The sequence below is a fragment of the Henckelia pumila genome, chromosome 3, assembly GCF_033568475.1.
Source record: "Henckelia pumila isolate YLH828 chromosome 3, ASM3356847v2, whole genome shotgun sequence".
NCBI classification, from domain to species: Eukaryota; Viridiplantae; Streptophyta; class Magnoliopsida; order Lamiales; family Gesneriaceae; genus Henckelia; species Henckelia pumila.
Genome location: NC_133122.1, coordinates 202,405,011 through 202,426,091, shown reverse-complemented (window position 1 = coordinate 202,426,091; position 21,081 = coordinate 202,405,011). Strand labels below are relative to the sequence as shown.

At 33.8% G+C, this 21,081-nt stretch overlaps 2 protein-coding genes across 32 annotated transcripts; one reads left to right on the top strand and one right to left on the bottom strand.

The window, feature by feature from the left end:
* Window positions 1–733: 733 nt before the first annotated feature.
* LOC140892572 (uncharacterized) lies at window positions 734–3,392 on the bottom strand. Of its 4 annotated transcripts, none has more exons than XM_073301504.1 (6): window positions 3,168–3,392; window positions 1,916–2,599; window positions 1,581–1,833; window positions 1,372–1,453; window positions 1,163–1,210; window positions 734–1,086 (listed from the first exon to the last, which is right to left on the bottom strand). In XM_073301504.1, exons 2-6 carry the CDS (start codon window positions 2,367–2,369, stop codon window positions 883–885), a joined length of 1,041 nt encoding a protein of 346 aa, XP_073157605.1. In that variant the 5' UTR covers window positions 2,370–2,599; window positions 3,168–3,392; the 3' UTR covers window positions 734–882. The 4 variants fall into 4 exon arrangements, with proteins under 4 accessions (XP_073157605.1, XP_073157606.1, XP_073157607.1 ...); XM_073301505.1 differs by having other exon boundaries at window positions 1,916–2,514; XM_073301506.1 differs by having other exon boundaries at window positions 1,916–2,502.
* A 6,058-nt stretch (window positions 3,393–9,450) lies between these two features.
* On the top strand, window positions 9,451–19,741 carry LOC140892275 (glycine-rich domain-containing protein 1-like). Of its 28 annotated transcripts, none has more exons than XR_012152782.1 (10): window positions 9,451–9,638; window positions 11,452–12,580; window positions 14,149–14,878; window positions 16,241–16,350; window positions 16,539–16,635; window positions 17,508–17,698; window positions 17,992–18,112; window positions 18,216–18,450; window positions 18,686–19,037; window positions 19,474–19,741. XR_012152782.1 is itself a non-coding variant. In XM_073301116.1 (8 exons), exons 4-7 carry the CDS (start codon window positions 17,553–17,555, stop codon window positions 18,754–18,756), a joined length of 573 nt encoding a protein of 190 aa, XP_073157217.1. In that variant the 5' UTR covers window positions 9,451–9,638; window positions 11,452–12,580; window positions 14,149–14,878; window positions 16,241–17,552; the 3' UTR covers window positions 18,757–18,804; window positions 19,474–19,741. The 28 variants fall into 28 exon arrangements, 1 of the variants encoding a protein (XP_073157217.1); XR_012152778.1 differs by having other exon boundaries at window positions 17,505–17,698; XR_012152777.1 differs by having other exon boundaries at window positions 16,828–17,698.
* The last annotated feature ends 1,340 nt before the right edge of the window (window positions 19,742–21,081 follow it).

The window sequence follows — 21,081 nt, the reverse complement described above, 5'->3', positions numbered from 1 at the left end:
CTGATTTTTGACCCTTTAGAGGATAAACATATGAGGGGCTGGTACCAGTAAGCCACGAAATTCAATAAGTTAATTCGATGCATGCCCTGAATTCTGTTTTTCTAAAAATATAAGAATGTTCAGTTCAGTTCTGTATGAATGCATAAGTCTGGAAATGTTTGTGTGCGGGATATTCTCCCATTTACTGGAACATTCAGTTCTGTATGAATGCATAAGTCTGGAAATGTTTGTGTGGGGGATATTCTCTCATTTACTAAGTGACACCCATATCACTCACCCACCTTGAACCACCATCTCAGATAAGAATGAAGAAGAGCTCGAGGGTGAAGAGAAGGACCAGTTTTGGGGCTGGTGAATGGAGATAATTAGTCTCTGTTATTGTAGTTTCAATGGATAAGCCGCTGCGTAATAAGTTTCGATTGTATAAGACAATTGATCTCGAATTTATGAAAGACAATGTAGCTTCAGTTTATGAATGAAAGACTGGTATTTTTTGGAAATCTGTATTCCGAGGTTTGTTATTTGATATGAAAATATTAAATAACGCCGATGTCAACTAAGCCCGGCTTTGAGGCGTAACACTTTAAACCACTAATGTTTTGGGGGCCAATTGATTCATGGCCTGCATTCAAGCCAAGGGGTTCGAATCTTTAAAGTAGAAACCACAAAAAAAAATCATAATTATTCCTCATCATTTCACAAGGAAAGATTAATGGACTTTAATGACCATCACCTCTTTAATTGCTTAATTAATATTTTCTAAAACCATTGAAATTAAGCAATGCATAATTACATATACAGTACTAACACAGAAACAATATCAATGATTAACCAGAGTGATGAAACTTTGATTTTTTTTTTTCTTATTCGATCAACGGATTATCACGGACTGTCCTCGCGGGCAATGAGAGAAGGAAAATTCACAAAAAGGCCGCAGGAATTTCCTATGAACGAATTTCTTCGGGTTCGATTTTCATTTCTTTCTGACAGCACTGAGTTTCTCATGGCCTCAGCTTTCATCTGAGCGGCTCTGAGCTTGTTCAAGATTTTATCCATGGATACCGATCTCTTCTTTTCTAGTTTCATCTGTATAAACAAGTGTAGTTATTATTAAGAAAACACCAAATAAATAAATCCCTGGCATCAGTATATGGGTAGTTACATTTTTAGTATCAGGCCAGTGTGATTGCTCTGCTTTCTCATGTAGAGGCTTGTACAACAAACAATGCGATGATGAATGGCGAGATAAATAATAGTTTTCATCTTCTAATTCTATGATCAACATGTTAGTTTATACTTTACAGGACCATGAATCTACTGTTATTTTTTGGTCGAAAAATGTTAGTTTTTTTTTTTTTTAATTGTACGAACCTCCAGTTTTTGAATTGCAGCATCTGCTTTAGCCTGCTGCAAATTCTCCCAAGCACTTATCTTGGCTGCTTCTTTTAGCAACCTGTAAAACGGCAATGTACAATGGACACCCTTGTTAATTATCTTACATTTAGTTCTTGAACTCAGTAAATTTGCAATAGCAGACTACATGATTCCACCTCCCTAGACTCCAAAACTAATTAACGTACTTCACTTGAACATTCTTTAATTTCTCCATATTTCTTTGTCCTTGTTGCTTGGACTCCTGGCCTGTACTGGTGCTTTTGTCTACCTGCACATCTCGGATTTCATCTTCAGCTCCAGGATTCGTGTTTGGACACGACGAAGAGGAATTTAAAATGGAATACAAAAACGTTCGTTTGGAAGACGAATTAACACTTCCTTCAGGACTCATTTGTGTCGGTGCATCTTCTTCCTTGGTGCCATCATCAAGGCCAACTTCTGAAAAATCAAATGCATTATTTTAAAAACAACAGTTTTCGGGCAAATGATTTTATCACACGAAGAGACTTTATATTTATACCTTGAGAACTAAGAACTGAAGTTTCACCAAGAAAGTTTGACAAACCAGGCACACTAGTACTTCTAGCAATAGCATTTTCACTATATAATGGACTGACTTGTACTCCAATTCCAGCATCAAAATTGGAAAATCCGTTGGACATTGAATTCCCCACGAAGTTCTTCGCAATCTCGGCTCCCAATGTAGGTGAATAGTTTGATGAGCGGACTAGTCCTGAAGATCCCAAAGGGCCACTCTTGGATTTTGGCTGCCTCTGCGGCGCCTCAGCAGTTACTGCCTTGTGGCCCGAAACTGGGCTCTTAATCCATCTCTCAGCATCATCCCATTTGGAAGGCAATGCCCTTCCACTATTAAAGGGTATCAAAGCAGCAGTATTACCAATATGCCTCCGACCACTGCTACTTGGCATCGCTGCTACTTGCTCTGACCTCCAACCTTTGGGAGTTTCTACCATTCTGGTGTCACCATGTTCCGGTGTCCCTGGACTCGTATATGTGCCGGAATTTCTAAACGATCCTGTATTCTTCCTCAGGAATTTCAGTTGACGTCACATTGCTAGCTCTCTTATTCCACCCAAGTTATGTGGCCTGATTACATCACTTGTGAAGCGCTTACATGGTAAGACTTCCACGCAAATATTGCAACAAAAAAACAACACAAGCGTCTACATGTTGTATCTCAATTCTGCAAAGATCAGATATTTCTATCAAATTTCAGAACCTTCTAACTTCACAATTCTTTCATGATTTCACACACACAGAATAAACATGCATTGGAGTGGGATCGTTGGGTTTTGATTTGGCTGTGATATTATTAAATTCATCTTCAGTGTTATTTACACTTGACTTCAATTTATAAAATTCTCACCAAATAACAAGCCCACGGTATATATTTTGAGCCAGAGCTTGCGAAAAATAGTTCCCTTTTCAAGTTTCGAGGTAGTTCGATAAGATTTGGATTCAGATCATATGTGGTCAAGTATATTCGACTAATTAGCATCAAACAAAACTTTTGCTCTGGACTAAACGTATAGCACAATTCTTCCACAGCTGAGATGCTACAATTAGAGCAGAGGGGCAGCCAATTACTTATTAACAAATTAATTACATCAAACATCAAGCTTCCTCCGTCAAAAATACTCTAACTTTATCCAATATTAACAACAAACAGAAAACCACAAAGACCAAATCTTGAAAGATCAAAAGAGCACAAGTAGAGACAAAAACAAAGACACGGGCTGCTTATGAATTACCTTTAGATGTGTCGGAGAAAATTTAAACTCAGTACGTATTTGCAGGCAAGTCATATACCGATATATTAATTATGCTTGAATTCACTCCTGGAAATTGTAGAATTGTTCTTGTTCACGTCTAAAAATGTATGAATGGAGACAAATAATTAATAATAATTAACTACAAGTGTGAAAGGGAATGTTTGGATATATTGATTGTCGGCGCTTGGGATTTTGAGAAATTAATGGCGGAAGAAAGGGGTGGTGTCGAGCGAGGGTGCCTGCATATCTCATATGCAATCCCATGTGACAATACATGCAAATCAAAATATAGGGGCCCCAAGGGATCCAGTTTCCATCTGTATCAAAATTCAACTTCATAATTGTAAATAAATAACCATTTGATATTATTCATTCCTATTTCCTCTCCTCGTGTTTATACGTATATTTGATATAGTAGTAGCGTGTGAATATTATATACAAATATAATGCATTGTATATTGAATAATTTGTTATTTTTAAAATGCTTGTATATTTTTTTTTGGGAAATTGCATATATCACCCATGTGAAATCCCGAGTTTGCTAATAACTCCCTATGGAAATTTTTTAAGCTAATAACCCCCTATGATTCTAGATTTGTAGCATACACACCCTTTTCAGTTAAAAATTGACAAAAATACCCTTGCTTAAATAAATAATTAAATTAATTTTGTTTTATAATTCTATATTTAATTGAGTAAAATAATCAAATTTTATTTAAATAGCTATTAAAATTATATATAATTATTTTATCATAATATTTGTCATACACGAAATATATTTTAATATTAAATTATATTATAACATTAAGGGCATTTTAGTCATTTTTTTAGCCAGAAGGGGGTGTATGCTACAAATTTGAAATCATAAGGGGCTTCTAGCTCAAAAAATTTTCATAGGGGGTTATCAGCAAACACGCGATTTCACAGGGGTGATATATGCAATTTACCCTTTTTTTCAAATATAAAAAAAATTAGTCAAGAATGAAATTTAGTTTTAATTGATGGAAAAAGATATGATAAAAGAATAGATGATGCGAGCAGTTGAGAGAAAATATGGGATAAGTGAGTTGGAAAGATAGTGTAGGGGTACAAAAGGAAAAAAAATTGGAAAAAACAGACCATGATACCAAAAACAGTTAGTATAGGCTACGCACACTTAATAAAATAGTAAAAATTATTATTATTTTTGGCCAGTCATTTTTGTTTAGATGAATTTTATTTAATGTGTGTTAGGCCATGCCACACGCTTTGGATGAGACATAGAAATAAGAATAATAAGAGTTATTTGCGTCAACCATCCCTGTGAAATATTCAAAATTCACACTTCTCCCCTGTGAAATTTTAATAGGCATCTTCAACCCTAACCTTTTAAAAAATTAGCACACTCGCCCCTTCAAATGAGTGATTGTTGCGCACGCGCCCTTCATGCGACTGGACAAAGATTTTGATATTTTTTTTGCACCAAATACCCCTGTGAAATATTAAAAATGCATATTTGACCCCTGTGAAAATAATTTTTAAATATATTAACCCATAATACACAATTTTTATTAAAATCTAATTATAAAATATTTGGCAAACATTTTTTGTTTCATTATTTTATTTTTAATTTTAAATTTATTATGATTATATAATTGTTTTCTAAAAAATATTATTATTTTATCTTGTTATCATTATTTTATTAAATTTTCTTCTTGTTTCCAACTTCTCTATTAAAAATGCATTCATAAACGAGATTTAAATACATAAAAGTACCAAAATATTAAATCAAAATGATAAGTGAATGATAAGTACCAAATATTTTTAATTTTATTTATTTTTATTTTTAATTTTTAATTTATAATTAATTTATTTTTTAAAAAAATTATTACTTTATCTCGTTATCATTATTTTATCAAATCACTTCTTGTTTTCAACTTCTTCATTAAACATGATTCATAAATAAGGATTTAAATATCTAAAAATACCAAAATATTGAACCAAATGATAAAGTTCATGAATGTTACTTTTTCGATTTAGAATTATATAATCATGTTATTTTATTATTATTTATTTCAAATTGTGCAATGCATATTCTCGAAAAATTTAAATTTTTGTTCAATAATATATAGTCCTAAATCGAAAAAACAATATATTTGAACTTATCGGTTTAGTTCAATATTTTGGTACTTGAAATTATTTAAATACTTGTTTATGAATGTATGTTTAATGGAAAAGTTGGAAATACGAAGTGAATTTAATAAAATATACTTTTTTAGAAAATAATTAATTAATTATAATACATTTAAAATAAAAAATAAAAATTAATAAAACAAAAAAATGTTTTCTAAATATTTATAATTGTATTTTATTAAAAATTGTGTATTATGAGTTGAATAGATTTAAAAATTATTTTCACAGGGGTCAAATATGCATTTTTAATATTTCACAGGGGTATTTGGTGCAAAAAAAATATCAAAAACTTTGCTCAGTCGCATGAAGGGCGCGTGCGCAACAATCACTCATAGGGGCGAGTGTGCTAATTTTTTAAAAGGTTAAGGTCGAAGATGCTTATTAAAATTTCACAGGGGAGAATTGTGCATTTTCAATATTTTACAGGGGTGGTTGGTGCAAATAACTCGAATAATAATAGTAATTGTGTTGCATGCGTAGCACATAATCAAAATTTAACTAGTACAAGTTCGAATGATCGTGGCGATGGGTTTTTAGTCCTAAAAATAATAATAACAACAATAATTTTGTGAGCGTATTAAAAAATTACGGCTAACTAACATTCTAATTAATTATCATACAATGCAAACATAACGGCGTCATTCACGAAATCAGAAAATTACGGCAGATGATGCGTATTAATCGTTGATTGTTTGGAAGCATCTTTGAAATTAAATATTGATTAAAATATATTATCTGCCGACATTAAGCAAATGCCCAAAAAATATATATATGTTATATAAAAAACGTTTGAAATTTCTGTATACAAACTTTTCCCCCACAATATTTTTCATTTTTATATTAGTTTATCAAATATATAATTTTATAACCAAATTTTCGTTGCCCTTTCCTAATTGCTGCCAAAGCAAGATCTTTAAACTCTCTAATTTTCCATGCTTAGTCGACAATAAATTTGTTTTGTACTTATTCAGTTATTTGTCCATTTATCCACCAACTGGCTTACGCAGTGACACATACTCATTTATTTAATAATATTTGAATAAATTTAATTTAGAATGATCCATATGTTGCAACAACGATATGATATTCATATAGTACTAGTCTTAAACGGACACATTGTGTGAACATACATAAATTTTTTTCTTATCATTGTATGTTAACAATATATAATGAAATATAGCTTGAATGAAAGAAAGGAAATATAAATACAATATATCTCTTCTATATTATTAAGTTTGAAACCTACATAGTAACTATTTTTGGTAGGTTAAAATCATACCATTTTTGTCTCCAAAATATCATAATTCTTATTAAATAAAATAAATAATCAAAAATTAATAAAAAAAAACATAAAATTACTCAATTCTTATTACATTTCATATAAAAGTATGTTATACATGACAAAAATTTAATTTATATGCACGCATCGTGTGCATATATTTACTATTACTACATTAAGCAAAAATATCTTAGTTATTCTCTTGGTATGTCAAAACCTCAAATTGGAAAGAAAAAAAACCCATAAAAATGTCAAATTACAAAAAATGCATATCATATTAAATTCAAACACTTTAAAAATAAATGTTATATTAATATACACACAATACATAATATTTATTTATTATGTTACACACGCAATGCGTGTGCGTTACCGCTAGTATATATAATTGTTAAACGGTGTAGGAAAAACTTGAATATGACAGAAAACATAAATGATTCAACAAGTTGAGGCGGCCAGTGTTGAACAATATATCATTAAGAAGATTTTGTCTCGCTCTTGATACTTTCGGTATTTGTAAATCTTCTTCCAAGATACAACAAATTCAATTTGTGATAACATCACAGTAAATCACAAGTTTCTTATCTTAACCATAAAATAAAGTAAACTCTCTTTGTTAGGTATTCAATCAAAGTCTTACAATATTGGGAGATCAAGATAAAAATCATGTGTTAATTTATAAAATGATATCTCCATTGGTATGAGTCTGGGTGAAGTCCAAAAGCAAAATCATAAGTATTACACCCAAAGTGAACAATATCATACCAATGTGAAGATATTCGGATTTCATTGATTAACAAATGGCGTCGTCTATTGGAACAAGTCATGGTCTAGATCGAGCCATTTGGGAGGAACCCTCGGAATACTTAAAAGAAGAAGGTGAGGGCTCCCGGTAAGATTTGTGATAAGCTCTCGAGGGGTGATGCTCCCAGTAATTCATGTAAGGCGTGCAATTCAATACATTGAAGATGAGTATTCTCGATTGGAGGACGGATTGAGGGGATGCCCGGACCATGTGAAAAATTGTGAGACTTCGTTTGAGGTGAGGATTGTTGGGTAATCAACCAAAGTTCCACATTGGAATATCAGGATAAAGATCATGGATTAATATAAGAAATGATATCTCCATTGGTATGAAACCTTTTGGGTGAAATCCAAAAGCAAAACCATGATGGTTACACCCAAAGTGGACAAATACCATACCAATGTAGAGATATTTGGATTCTATTGATTAACACTCTTTGGAGAAAATATGAATAAGAAACAAGATGAATATAGAGAATGATAAAACTGAGAATTTGTGTTTTTAAAATTTGATGTTTCTCATATTTAAGTTTTTTTATCAACAAGGACAAGTCATTCCATTATATGATGTGTCTCTTGGTTCAAATAACTTACTAGAACCATCAAAGTTTTTTATTTGTTCTATCAGCCGACTTTTTTAGCACATATTTTGTTGGTTAACTGATACTGACAGTCAACAAAGCCAGAGTTCAGTTTTCAACCCACTGAATTTATTTGTTGAATAAAATTTTGTAGGTAGTGTTTACTCAACCCCCCTTCTAAACACTACCCGATCCTTTTAATTGATATCAGAGCGAGGTCCTTTCTTGCTTTTGAACATATACTCAAAATGACATAATTCTGTAAAATCTCTATGTTTTCCGAAGAAGATTTTGGTGATTGTAAAATTTTAATGCAAGCGCATCTTGCAGCTCAGGATGATGACATATGGTATGTCATAATCGACAGACCAATTATGATCACAAAATTCAATACATGTGTAGCAGTAAGTGGAGGATCCTCTCAAACTATTGAAAATCCCAGGAGTGAGTGGAATGCATAAGATAAAAAGAAAGCCAACTTAGACAATGTGGCTGAGGATATTTTATACAAAACATTGGGCAACACTTCTAGCAAGATAAAATGTGCAAAACTTAAAAAAGAGATATGAGAAAAATCGATCATGTTGTGTGAAGGGAACGAACAGTGTGACGCCTAAAAATCCAATTTATTAAATCGCATGCATTAAATTAAATAAATATTAGGATTATTATTTTTAGGTTTATTTGATTTAAATTCTTTATTTGAATTATGTGCTAATAAAGTATTTTTATTATTTATTCAGATTTTATTGTACTAACTATTTAATTAATGTTTTAATTGTTTAAGTTTATTTGTCAAAATAATTTTTATTATGCACTTTAATTGTTTTAATATTTTAAAGGTTTAAGCTTGCATATTTAAATGATTTTATTTCTTTAACTTATTCTTTTAAATGATTTTAACTGTGTAGTTTATTTGTTTAAATATATTTGAGTGTCCAATTTATTTATTTTAAATATCATAAGTTTAGCGGTTACTTTAAATTATTTTAATACTCTGTTTATTATTTAAATATTTTATTTATCGCTGTGACATCAAAATATTTAAGTATTGATTTTAATTTCTTGAATCTTATTGCTTTAAATTCCTTTAAAGTATAGTTGCTCAAATATTTTAAGTTAACTAGTATTTTCAAACCCGGCGAATAAAATTTAAGTATTTATTCTTGAATTTTCAAACATTGAGTATTTGCGGGAATTGGGGGTCTAACACTTTTATTCGCGCCATATAAAATACTGCATATTATATTTTATGTATTATATTTCCTACCTGATTAACCTTATGTGTTGACCCGGCCCAAAAAGAATTCTCACCAGGCCAAATATGCATCTGTCAACCCCTATCTTTCCCAGCCCATTTCATCGGCCCAAAAACTTTTCCCCCTTCTCCAAGCTTAAGGCCGATACAGACATTCATTCTCTCCCATTTCCTTTGTTCTTCTCGAGTTAGGCCATTTCCTTTCTTGTTCTTCCCGATTGCAGCCTACACCGTCGTGAGCCGCCTTTCCGATCGAGACTCGAGCTTCGCAAGTTCCTTCGTTCCAGCTCACTCCCAGCTTGCACCAGCTCGTTCTCGGCTGTTCATTTCTTTTCCTTCGATTTCTTCAAGCTAAGGCAAGAATATGGTTCCTTTCTCACCTTGTAGATGTATATGTTGTGTTTTGAATTTATATATATGAACCTCACGTTTTAAAAAAAAAAAAACAAAAATAATAATAAAATAAAGGAACGAGTGCCCCGTTTCATGAGATTTTCGGCCGTGGAATGTTTTTGCATTGTAGGTGTTTGAGAAATGTTCCCATTGTGATTATTGTTTAGGGTTGAATGTGTTATAGTTTGAATGGTGTTATGCATTCCCTTGTGATTCAAAAATTCCCCAGTGCCGTGCCCTGTTCTTGAAGGCTTCGGCCATGGTGCTTTTTTTTTTTCCAGGTTGTGATGAGCAATATTCGCATTATTTTTATGGTTAAGGAATTAAAATGAGTTATGAATTTGTAATGGGGAATGCATTGATGCCATGAATTTTTTTTTAAATTTCCAAAATCTTTTTCCAGCTTGTTGATTTGAAAATCTGTGTGATTGTTTGCGTTGCTTGGATGGTGGATAGTGGCTACCATGGGTGAGAATGTAGCTCACATGGTAGTGTTTGGGTTGGGAGAAGTTAGCTCGTGGGATTGGCATTGAGGCACTTTGAATGAGGGGGAATGGTTGGGCTCGGTTTGAGGTGTTTGGAGGCTGCCATGTTGGAGCTGCGTTTAAGCAGGTTATGGGCGGGTTCTAGGTGTTGGAAATGAGCCTAAATGCGGGTCTTGACCCTAGCTTAGAGGCTTGGAACTTGGGAGTCACATAGTTAAGTTTTTGGTTGAGGGTAAAAGGCAAGGTTTGAGCAGAATTTTGGAAGTGTTTGAGCTGCCCGTTAAGTGGTGGTTAAGGTTGAGTTCAAAGCAGGTTTTTGCCATGGGCTTGGGTCTGAAACTAGCCTAGGAAGTTAGGAATACAATGGTAAAGGCGAGAATCAATTCGGTTAAGTTTTGGGTCGAGTTCTAGGCACTTAAATGGCTAGGTGCAGATTCTGGAAATTTAAGGAGATTGCTGTCCGGAAAAGAATTTTTATAGAATGATTGGATAGGGATAATACCTCGAGGATAACTTCCTTGTTTAGTTCTAAGTGTCACGGAGTCGTGGTTTCAAGCGGAATCCTTTTTGAATAAGAATCGAGTATGTTACAAGTTTTACGGGCAAACCACTCGAATTGGCCAAGCGCAAGTTATGGTTTAGATTTTCATCCTTTGAGTTGCTCCCTAAATAACCATCTCGGTCATCCATGTGTGAGTCATTTGCATGATTATCGATCAAACATTTACATCTACGTCATATTTACATATGCATGCTAAGTTTTATATTCAATAAAGGAAAGAAGTACATTTTGAACGAAGTGAGATGGTTGTGACTACATATTCATGTGTTCGTGTGGGGCTAAAAGACGTTTTGGCCTCCCTTACCAAATCATTATGGGTTTCCTTACCTTAGCATGTGTTTGTGTGGGGCCGGAGCTATTCTGGTCTTCCTTACCAATAGGGCAAGTACGGGTTGGGTTTCATCTCGACCTCCTTGCGGCATTGTGCACTATAGCCATGATCATGATCGCAATCACAGAGTCACAATCAAGGATCTAAGTTCACAGTTACAGATTCAGATACAGTTTATGCAGTTTCATTGATTATACGTGACTTAGCCATGCATATGTTTCATTCATGTTCTCTCATTTATTTTAAAGTTCATTTACTTGTTTAAAGTAAGGGCACAAAACAGAGATATTTTTAGTATCAACTATTTTTAATCAGCATGTGTTTGTATTTACGTAGTACTCGTTATCCCCCCATATTCTTGCTGAGTCTTTTAGACTAACAACACTTATTATTTTCAGGTGAGGAATATTTCTTAGAGATTGAGGGGCAAGACTATCGAGCGGACTGCGCTGCGGGCACGGCACATTCCCTCCGACCTATGCTAGTCTTCCGCAAAAGTTTAATTTAACATTTCATAGTCTTTCATTCTGTTCACTAGTAGAATTGTGGGCTTTTACTTCGTCAATTTTATTTCGGCATTCAATAATTACGAAGTAATATATAACCATCAACTTCGGTAATAATATTAGCGAAGTAAACACGCACCTTTTACTTCGGAGTTTAAAAAACACGGGTTTCACTAATAATTTTAAGCAAACTTTTACTTTGGCATATTATATTTGATGAAGTAATATGATTTTTAAAAAATATTAAATTGAAAAGATCTGAAGTAAAAACATAAATCGGAACCCAGTACTTTACTCTCCCTTTCATTTTCATTTCTTTCTAACTTTGTCTCTGCTACCGTAAAAAAAACCTCCAAATGCCCGAATCCCGATCCCGATCCCTAGTGTTTAGATCTCCATCTTGTAGTCGCTCGTTTCTGATAAATTTTCAATTGATAATTTTATTTTTTTTAAAATTGGTAAATTCTGGAATGTCGAAGAGATTTTTTTCCTTATTTTTAAGAAATTTTTGAGAACGAGAAGGGGGAAAAGTCTGGTTTGCTCGGGTTTTTCCTCTTCAAGTCGTGAACTGCGCTCCGCTTTTAGTGTTATTTTCATTGGTTGCAAGTAAAATGGGGGTAACATGCTGATATTCTCTTTAATTATATTCAAAGAATTTCACGTTTACTGCAAATATATGTGTCACTTTGATTTAACAAATGGACTGAATTCAAAGCTAATCTGAAGCTTCTCGGTATTTTGCTCACCTAAATTCATTCTTTACAAAATGTTAGCCCGTTTGGTTAGTAATAAAATATTTTGTAGGAAAAAGTTTACATTCACGGTGGAGCTGTAGCCTTGAGGCATCCTCTAGGAATGCAGAAAGAGATAAGGGTCAGTTTGGGAATTGAGGACTACATTCCTGCTGGGCAGGCGAATAAGCCATTTTGGGCACATGGGGTAGATGTGTTGCAGAAAGAGATAAGAGTCATGTGTTGTTAGGTTGCAGTTTAGTGTAGAAGAAACTGCTTGGTTGATATCTGTACGTACATCTATTTTTTTAATTTTTAACTAAGGTTTGATGAGATTATGATTTATTGTTGATAATTTGGTTCCCTTTTTTTGAAAGGATAATGTGGTTCTTATGATGTGATTTTTGCTGATATGTATACTATTTCTTATGAATATTGGTAATTGCTGGTTACATGAGTCGAAAAATATGGCTTTTATTGTATCGATTGTGATTCAACATTACTGTTTGAGTCCAGTGGGAGTTTCCCTTGAATAATTTGATTCGAAAATGTTTATATGACATAGAACAAAGTAGAAACATAGAAGATCAGGTCATGGATGAGTTTTGAATACTATGCTTTTGAGGATTGTGTTCAATTCAAAGTCGAATGTGATGAAACCGTACTAATATTTAAAATATAAAATATTTTTTCTGGAAAAAATAAAAAATTAGTACATAGAATCAGGCTAATTTACTGCATTATGCACTATTTTTGTTTGCTTTATTTTTTTATAATTGCTTAGCTTTTATAGATATTTATTTTCCTCGATTCTTTAATTGTACTTGATTATAATGAAAGACTCAAAATTACTTTTATGTGTTCACATTCATAGATTATAATTTTCATGATCTGGTTTTAGTCACCTTACCATGGTTTTCTAAAGTCTGAGCTGTGCAACTTTGGGCATATTATTTGCTGTAGTTATCTATGTGGCTTTGGTGTTACCTTCGAAAAGTTTTCAGCTACTTCATGCTTTTATGTATTCAGTTATCCTACTTTCTTCGTAACCAAGAGCATGACTTTTTCAATTTGTACCAGGAATGAAATGAGTGCATACGATTTCGTATATTTTTATTCAAAACATTTGATCATATATTTTTATTCAAAAATAATTAAATAACACAAATTAATCATGGGATCGGATTCTTTTGATCAATACATCCACATGGTAAAGTACTTTAATTTCACTTGGTTTAATTAATCTTATCAGAGTTCTATATATATATACTTTGTATTCCTATCTATGTTTGATCTATCTCAAATATAAGGATGAAATGATTGAAATATATGAATTTTTATAGCTTTTTTGTTAACTCAGATTATTGAGATATTTGATCCAAACTTGCACATGATAAAAAATGTTAATAGAACGAATTTTTTGTGTATGTTGTATTAATGAAGTATATGTATATATATAGATATATTAAGCATGTGCAACACTTGATAGAAGAGTGTATACTATTTAAGATTAGCATAGAAGAATGCATGGAAGCCTTCTCCAAACATTCAGATGTCAAGCCTGTCATTACTTCCACAGGTTACACTTGATCATCAAATATTATATAATAAATAATCGATTAATGGCTCAAAGATTCAATATTTTGAAGAAATGTTTTAAGGGGTTTTTTGGATTTTTTATTTTATTATTTTCTTAAAAAATGTAAAATCAGTCTGGAAAGAGCTAGAGAAGGAGAACATAGAATTCTTTGATGCCTATTATAGCAGCAAAAAGAAGGAGAGCAGGGAGTTCTTTGTAATTTTTTTTGTAGGTTTTTTTGGGTTTTTTATTCATTGACGTATTTGGCATCTTTTGTAGGTGTTTGGAGCTCTCTTTATTGCAAAGATGTTGAATGTACCACTAGTGATATCGTATCAAGTCACTAGTTAGCATATATTGACTGCTCACATCATTTGTTATATTAAAGGTCGGAGACAATTTTGGAGATTGTGCTGCTCATGGTGCCACACTACAACAAAATAAGGTAGCCCACTTGAAAGAACTCGAGGGAGCTGAGGAGAGATTACATTTGTTCGAAGCCAACTTAATAGAAGATGGATCTTTTGATTCTTTTGTTCATGGTTGTGAAGGGGTCTTTTCCATGGCATCACCAATTTTATTTGAAGCAACTAACCCACAGGTTCATTGTCTTGTGCATGATTTGTTCGAGTTTTAGTTTAGAAGGATGCTGCGATGTGGGCTTTCCGTAAGTAGTTCTTGAGGAAAATATATATGTATAAATATTCTGTCTGCCCTCATTTTTATTTCTTTGATTCCAGCTGATTTCCATGTTTTTTTTTTCTCCTCCATGTTTATCTTGGGTTCTAAGCTAAAACCTAAGAGATTCTCTATGTGAGGCTTGATCAAATGGTGGAGTACACTGGACACCCAAGCGATTTTGTTTGTTCTTTTTGCCGGTGAAGCTCTGGTTTTATTTTCCAATGTTACAACACCTCAGTAGTTTTTGGCAATGGAGATTTGCAATGAAGCTGTCAAAGATCTCCTCGGCACCGACGGGACTCCGCTTAGGCTTTTAGATGATCCAGAGGTAAGTATTTGTTAATCGGTTTCTGTCTTGAATTTGTTTTGTGGAAAAGGTATGAAGCCAGAAAAGTGTGTGCTTGATGCTCATGTGTTCTGTCTGAAATTGGGGTTTTTTTTATGGGTTGTACGCGGCTTGATATTTGGCGTGAAATGTAGGGTTATGACTGTAACATCCCACTGTATCAAGACGGGTCTTTTCAGCGTGCTTATATCCTCACTCACACGCACCCATCCTAAAATTGCCCCAAGTCAAGCACGCTTAACTTTGGAGTTCTTATGTGATGAGCTTCCGAAAAGAAGATGCACCTTCTTGATATGAATAGTACATATGAAATCTTTTAAGCCCTCCTCAACCATGTAGTCCCATACCTACACAGTCTCAGAATCCCTCTCATTCCGGCATGGGATCGGTTCATTCATGTCTCCCTCCGCCTAGAAGCCTACCAGGAGCCGCTCATTGTCCGTGCAACCTCTTGGCACCGGCGATCACTCCCTGCCTCTTCAGCCCCGGGCGTCACATGCCCACCAGCTTCCGCTTGGTTCGTCCCCGAACCATACCGTACTAAGAGAGGTCGGATCTGATACCATTTGTAACATCCCACTGTATCAAGACGGGTCTTTTCAGCATGCTTATGTCCTCACTCACACGCACCCTGGAAAACTTCCCAGGGGGTCACCCATCCTAAAATTGCTCCAAGTCAAGCACGCTTAACTTTGGAGTTCTTATGTGATGAGCTTCCGAAAAAAAGATGCACCTTCTTGATATGAATAGTACATATGAAATCTTTTAAGCCCTCCTCAACCATGTAGTCCCATACCTACACAGTCTCAGAATCCGTTTCATTCCGGCATGGGATCGGTTCATTCATGTCTCCCTCCGCCTAGAAGCCTACCAGGAGCCGCTCATTGTCCGTGCAACCTCTTGGCACCGGCGATCACTCCCTGCCTCTTCAGCCCCGGACGTCACAATGACTCTTGTTTGATATCTTGAATACTCTTATGATATATATTTTGTTATATAATATATTTAACACTTGTGGATAGCCATATATGTAAACTTTGTTGCATCAGTTTATGGTTTTATATGATGTTATAACTCCGTGGAAACTGAATTAGTTTTGCATTAGCACAATATTCTGATGGATTCATACATAAAAACATTTGCATATATTGTACATTGGCCTTGCAGCTTACCTGGGCTTGTACTGACCATGGCAGAGTTATAAAAGAGAACCGACTTATTATTTTAAAAAGAGTTCTATGTACACTTGCTTCATTCAATTCCTTTCTTTTGGTTTTCTAAATGCTTAATTGAGTGAAAACATAAAACTATCGTATTTGATGATTTTCTTTCTTTTACTTTCAGGTGCATTCTCATGTCGACATTTATAATTTCACTGATAACACTTGGGGAGGAAGGTTTGATATGCCAAAAGAAATGGTACATTCACATTTAGGCATTGTAACAGATGGAAGGTACATTTATGCCAATGTTTATGCATTAAATTTTGAGCAACTTACTGCTATTAAATTGCAGTAATGTTTCTCAGCGTGCGAATGCGCTTTGATTCTAGCTGATTTTTTTGGTATTCTCAATGTGTACTTTTATTTCTAAGCGTAAGTTAGTGCTTCCAATTTATGACTGATTTCAGATCGATTCTCAGGGATTCGGGTCGTGAGATGTTGGTGTTCAAGCTTACGAGAGTTTCAAACCTACCCAACCCTTTTCAATGATTTCCAGCAGCGATTTGGAATTTTTGGGTAAGTATAGCGGCCTGCTCTATTCCAGCTTGTGGGTTTCGAGTTTAAGGAGTTTGAAGAGTACATATATTTGATTTGATAAATTTATTTGCATTATTGAGTTTATAATTTAGTAATTACTAAGAATTCTTTGTGATATTTTTGTTTGCTTTGTCTCCTTTGATGGTTTCCAATTTCTTGCCGACCGCGGAGTCTCCGATGAGCAAGATCTTGTACGACGGATCGTAGTTGCTCTGCCCCGACATCGCCATACACCACCAACCCCTCACTTCTTTATCAGCTGGCTCTGCGGCTGCCTTTGTGTGTGTGTGTGTATATATATATTGTTTTGACAACGATATTCTTTTCTTTGCTTTGCTTGTGTGTGCTGAGATGCGATTCCTTTTTTGAGCCAAAAGCAAGCGTGTGTGTTGGTTGGATTGAGGCTGAGGATGACCCTGGTCAAATAGGGTTCAAACGTAATTTGCTGCTAAGTTAGGGGATGTTTTATCCCATATCTGTTGGATTGGATTCCGCTTTTAAGATCGTCTCGTAACAAATTTTCTCTCAATTCAATATATTCTATTAAAAATACTATTTCTGTTGCAGTTCTAGTGATTTAAAGCAAGTTGACACGTGTTATGATCAATCATATTTGGTAATTTTAAGTTAAGTTAATGAATATTATTGGTCGAAAGATTTTGTGGTGGTCTGCTGAGTTCTTATTTGATTTCACTTCAGTTCATTTAACTTTATGATGATCTCTGTGTTCTTATTCATTTTCTTGGCTAGCTATTAATATGTTACTTCTTCTTTTCGATCACTATAGTGTAAAGTGTATTTGTATTTTTAAGTTTGTCTGTTAACTAAAGAGGTGCAATGCAAATCAGTAGTCCATGCTTCATAAGAGCTGGATTTTGTGGGTGAAATGTTAAGGAATGGAGATGGAGTGGAAAGCAGCGCAGAGCATTGAAATTAGCGTAGATCTTGTATCTGCGGCAAAAGGTCAGCTCCGGTTTCTTACGGCCGTGGATAGAAAGTGTTGGCTTTATGAAGGGCGGGGTCTCAAAAGGGCCATTATCAGGCAAGCCTTTTGTTCCGAAATTGCTGACACTGACAATTTTTATGTTCCAGTTTTCTGGAATTTTTAATAATCGATTGAGACATTCGACATAGAATGCAACAAATGATAGTAATATTGTGATCCAACTATTGTTTAATCTTTGATTGATTTTTTTGCGTATTCTTGATGCCATAAATCTGGATTCTAATATTTTTAGTTTATGCAGTGGTTTTCGGTATTGTACTCAGTACATTGAAACACATGATGTTGTTGTTATACTTCCCATTTAATTTGTCTAATTTATAACCCTTCAGGTATAATACTTGTTGGCTTCCTTTGCTGGCAAAACATTCTGAATCTCCACTGTGTGAAGGCCCATCATTGGTGGTTCCATTAGACTGCGAATGGATTTGGCATTGCCACAGGGTAAATCCAGTATGCTTGTGTACTTTAGTTTTGTAGTTTGCTTTTATTTTATTCGACTCTACAGTAGATCAACTGATTAATTGTAAATTAATTAGTGATCTCAATGTTCCAGGTCTTGCACAAATCTGACTGTGAGAAGTTCTATGGGAGAATTCTGGACAATTCTAATGTTGTTTCTACTGTGGGAGGAACTTTGATCAAGACATCAGAAGAAATTTGTAAGAATTTATACCCAGATGAGCCCTTTGAATTGGATCTAGCTGACACTCTGAACGACAATTCAAATGTACAACAACTTGGAGGCGAAAAGTGCACCATGTATGATCTAGTGCACTCGTCAGCTTATGGTTCATATTCTACCATTATCTTTGATTTTACTGCCTATTTTGGATAAAAGTAATGATTTGATGTACACTTGGTGGTGTATTGAATGCATCTGTTTTTGTTTTTATTTTCTGTTTTGTACATTGTTTCGTGCTCTTTCTTGTCACCTGAGAGTGTCCTTAGCCTGGAGTCATGTTTCTCATAATTTTTTTCGGTAGTTGATCATCCATGGTGTTGTTTCTAATCTTTGTCATACAGTGGGGAAGAAGTCAAAAAATCAATCAAATCCTGAAACAGTAGCTGCATTTAGAAATGAGAAGAGACAATAAAAAATGAAGTTGTTGTCAAAATATCTGATGGTATGCAGCAGATCAAGGGTATATTTCATTACATATTTTTATATTTGCATACATCAAATTCTTGTGTGTTTGTAAACTACTATTTAGCACATCACATTTCATACAATTATAGTGAGTAAAATAATTATATAGGATACATTTCATCTTCTTGATATCAAGTGATGCAGAGAATTTAAAAGTGATGCTTATCGGATTATTTCTCGGCTATACAAAAACCTTCAAATAAAGCAAGATGTGAACTATATATGAGTGTAAGCTCTCTCAATACCTTGATGTTTTACTTGATGATTTTGGTGTTTAGGTAGGGCTATTAACTCTTAAACAAATTTTAGACTTGTTTAGGAACTACACGTGAATATTAATTGCATGATTATATCTTGATTCATGAAACTAAAACCCAAAAAATTGATTTGCACTAGGCAAACTTCTGAAACCTCAAGTTTTACCCTGCCGAATTCTGACAGGCATGAGGTGGTAATCATTTGTCATTTTTGTTTTACTGTTTGTTTTCGATCTAAGCCAACTTGGGAGAAAAAATATTGTTCTCAGGCTGAGACATCTGCGGCTGGCATGACTGCATCTGTTGGTTTGCTTAGTGACTTAACCAAAAAAACAATGCATGTTTACTTGTTTCTTGAAGATGATGATATTACTATTGACATTGAGCTATCTTTTTTTACACTTTAGTTTGCAGGATCCATTAAGAACCAATATTACAGCCAAGATCCAAGATCAATTTGATGAAGTTAGAAGTGAATGAAGTGAATTCATCGACTCCTATGTAGGTGCTTAAATGTGTCATGCACGTTGGGATAATACTTTGTTTTGTCTAAATAGATACACTTTTAGTTTTGTGAAAATACTTGTGGATACATGCCTATTTTTGGGTTATTTTGGTAGATATACTTGTAAATTTATGGATGTTTGTTGTTTTGAGTTGAATAATTTATGAACCTTATCAGTCTATTTTAAGTTTCAAAAATATATTTTTATTGTGTAATTATTGTATCTAAATTTTAATGTAGTGTAACATAGGTTACTTCGGCAATTTCACTAATCGACGAAGCAAAATAATGTCTTTTACTTCGTCAATTAGTGTAATTAACGAAGTAAAAGACATTATTTTGCTTTGTCGATTAGTAAAATTGCCGAAGTAAAAAACTTTCTTTTACTACGTCAATTACTGTCATTGCCGAAGTATAAGCATATCTTTTACTTCGGCAATTTCATTAATCGACGAAGTACAAACATATGTTTTACTTCAAGAATTTATGAAATTAACGAAGTAAACGACTTTCTTTTACTTCGTTAATTAATGAAATTGCCGAAGTAAAAGATATGTTTTTACTTCGGCATCGGCCCAATCCTAAACCGGTTTTGGCTCCATGAACCGACCAAAGACTTCGGTAATTTAAGGGATACGACTTCGGTTATAACGCGAAGTAAAATAGTACCTATTACTTCATGTTACACTACTTCGGTAATTATCTATCTATGACTTCAGTTAATAACCGAAGTCTTTTGCGACTTTTCTACTAGTGGTTTCTTGGATTAATGTAAATTTAAAGATTCATTGATTGTCTTAGGGCATGAAAATATCAAAGTGTTAATTCTTTTAATGGTTGAATTGTCGTATCTTCTTCTCTGGTCTTCGTTCGTTTCTCGGTCTGAATTATTTAGTATTTTTGGTTGTTTTATTTCGACTGCTGTCTATGACAGGTGGGTTGTAATATAAATAGAGAGGTCATGCCGAAATTTTTTGAAAAATCCGTATTTTATTTAGTTTAATTTAAAAGTTGAGTCAAGGTTGTTTCCGTTGGTATCAGAGCATGGTTCTGGTTTGGGTTGTGCCTACTGCCGGTTGCAAGAAACTCGAGAAGTCTCGCCTCAAAGTATGTAAGTTTTTAAAGAATTTTATATGTTAGTCATACTTGAATGAATACTTTAAATGTTTTGATGTCATCCTTTTTAGAATATTTTTAAAACTAGATGTTTAATTTGTTTAAGTGCGTAGTTTAGTGCTTATTTTCGTTTAAAAATTTGTTTTAGTATTTTAAAGTGTACCATTCAAATGTTTATTTTTATAACATGCAGTTTCAAGTTAAACGGAGTTGGTGTACTAATATTCCTTCCAGTTTTGGACAGAACGTGGATGTTGTTTGAGTTTTAGGTGGTGATAACAATATTTGGTGAGATTGTAGGAATTTGTCGAAAATATTAAACTTGCTTATTAGGAGGAATTATTTGATCTATCCTTGTGGTAATTTATTCTCTTATGGATGGATATGATAAAAC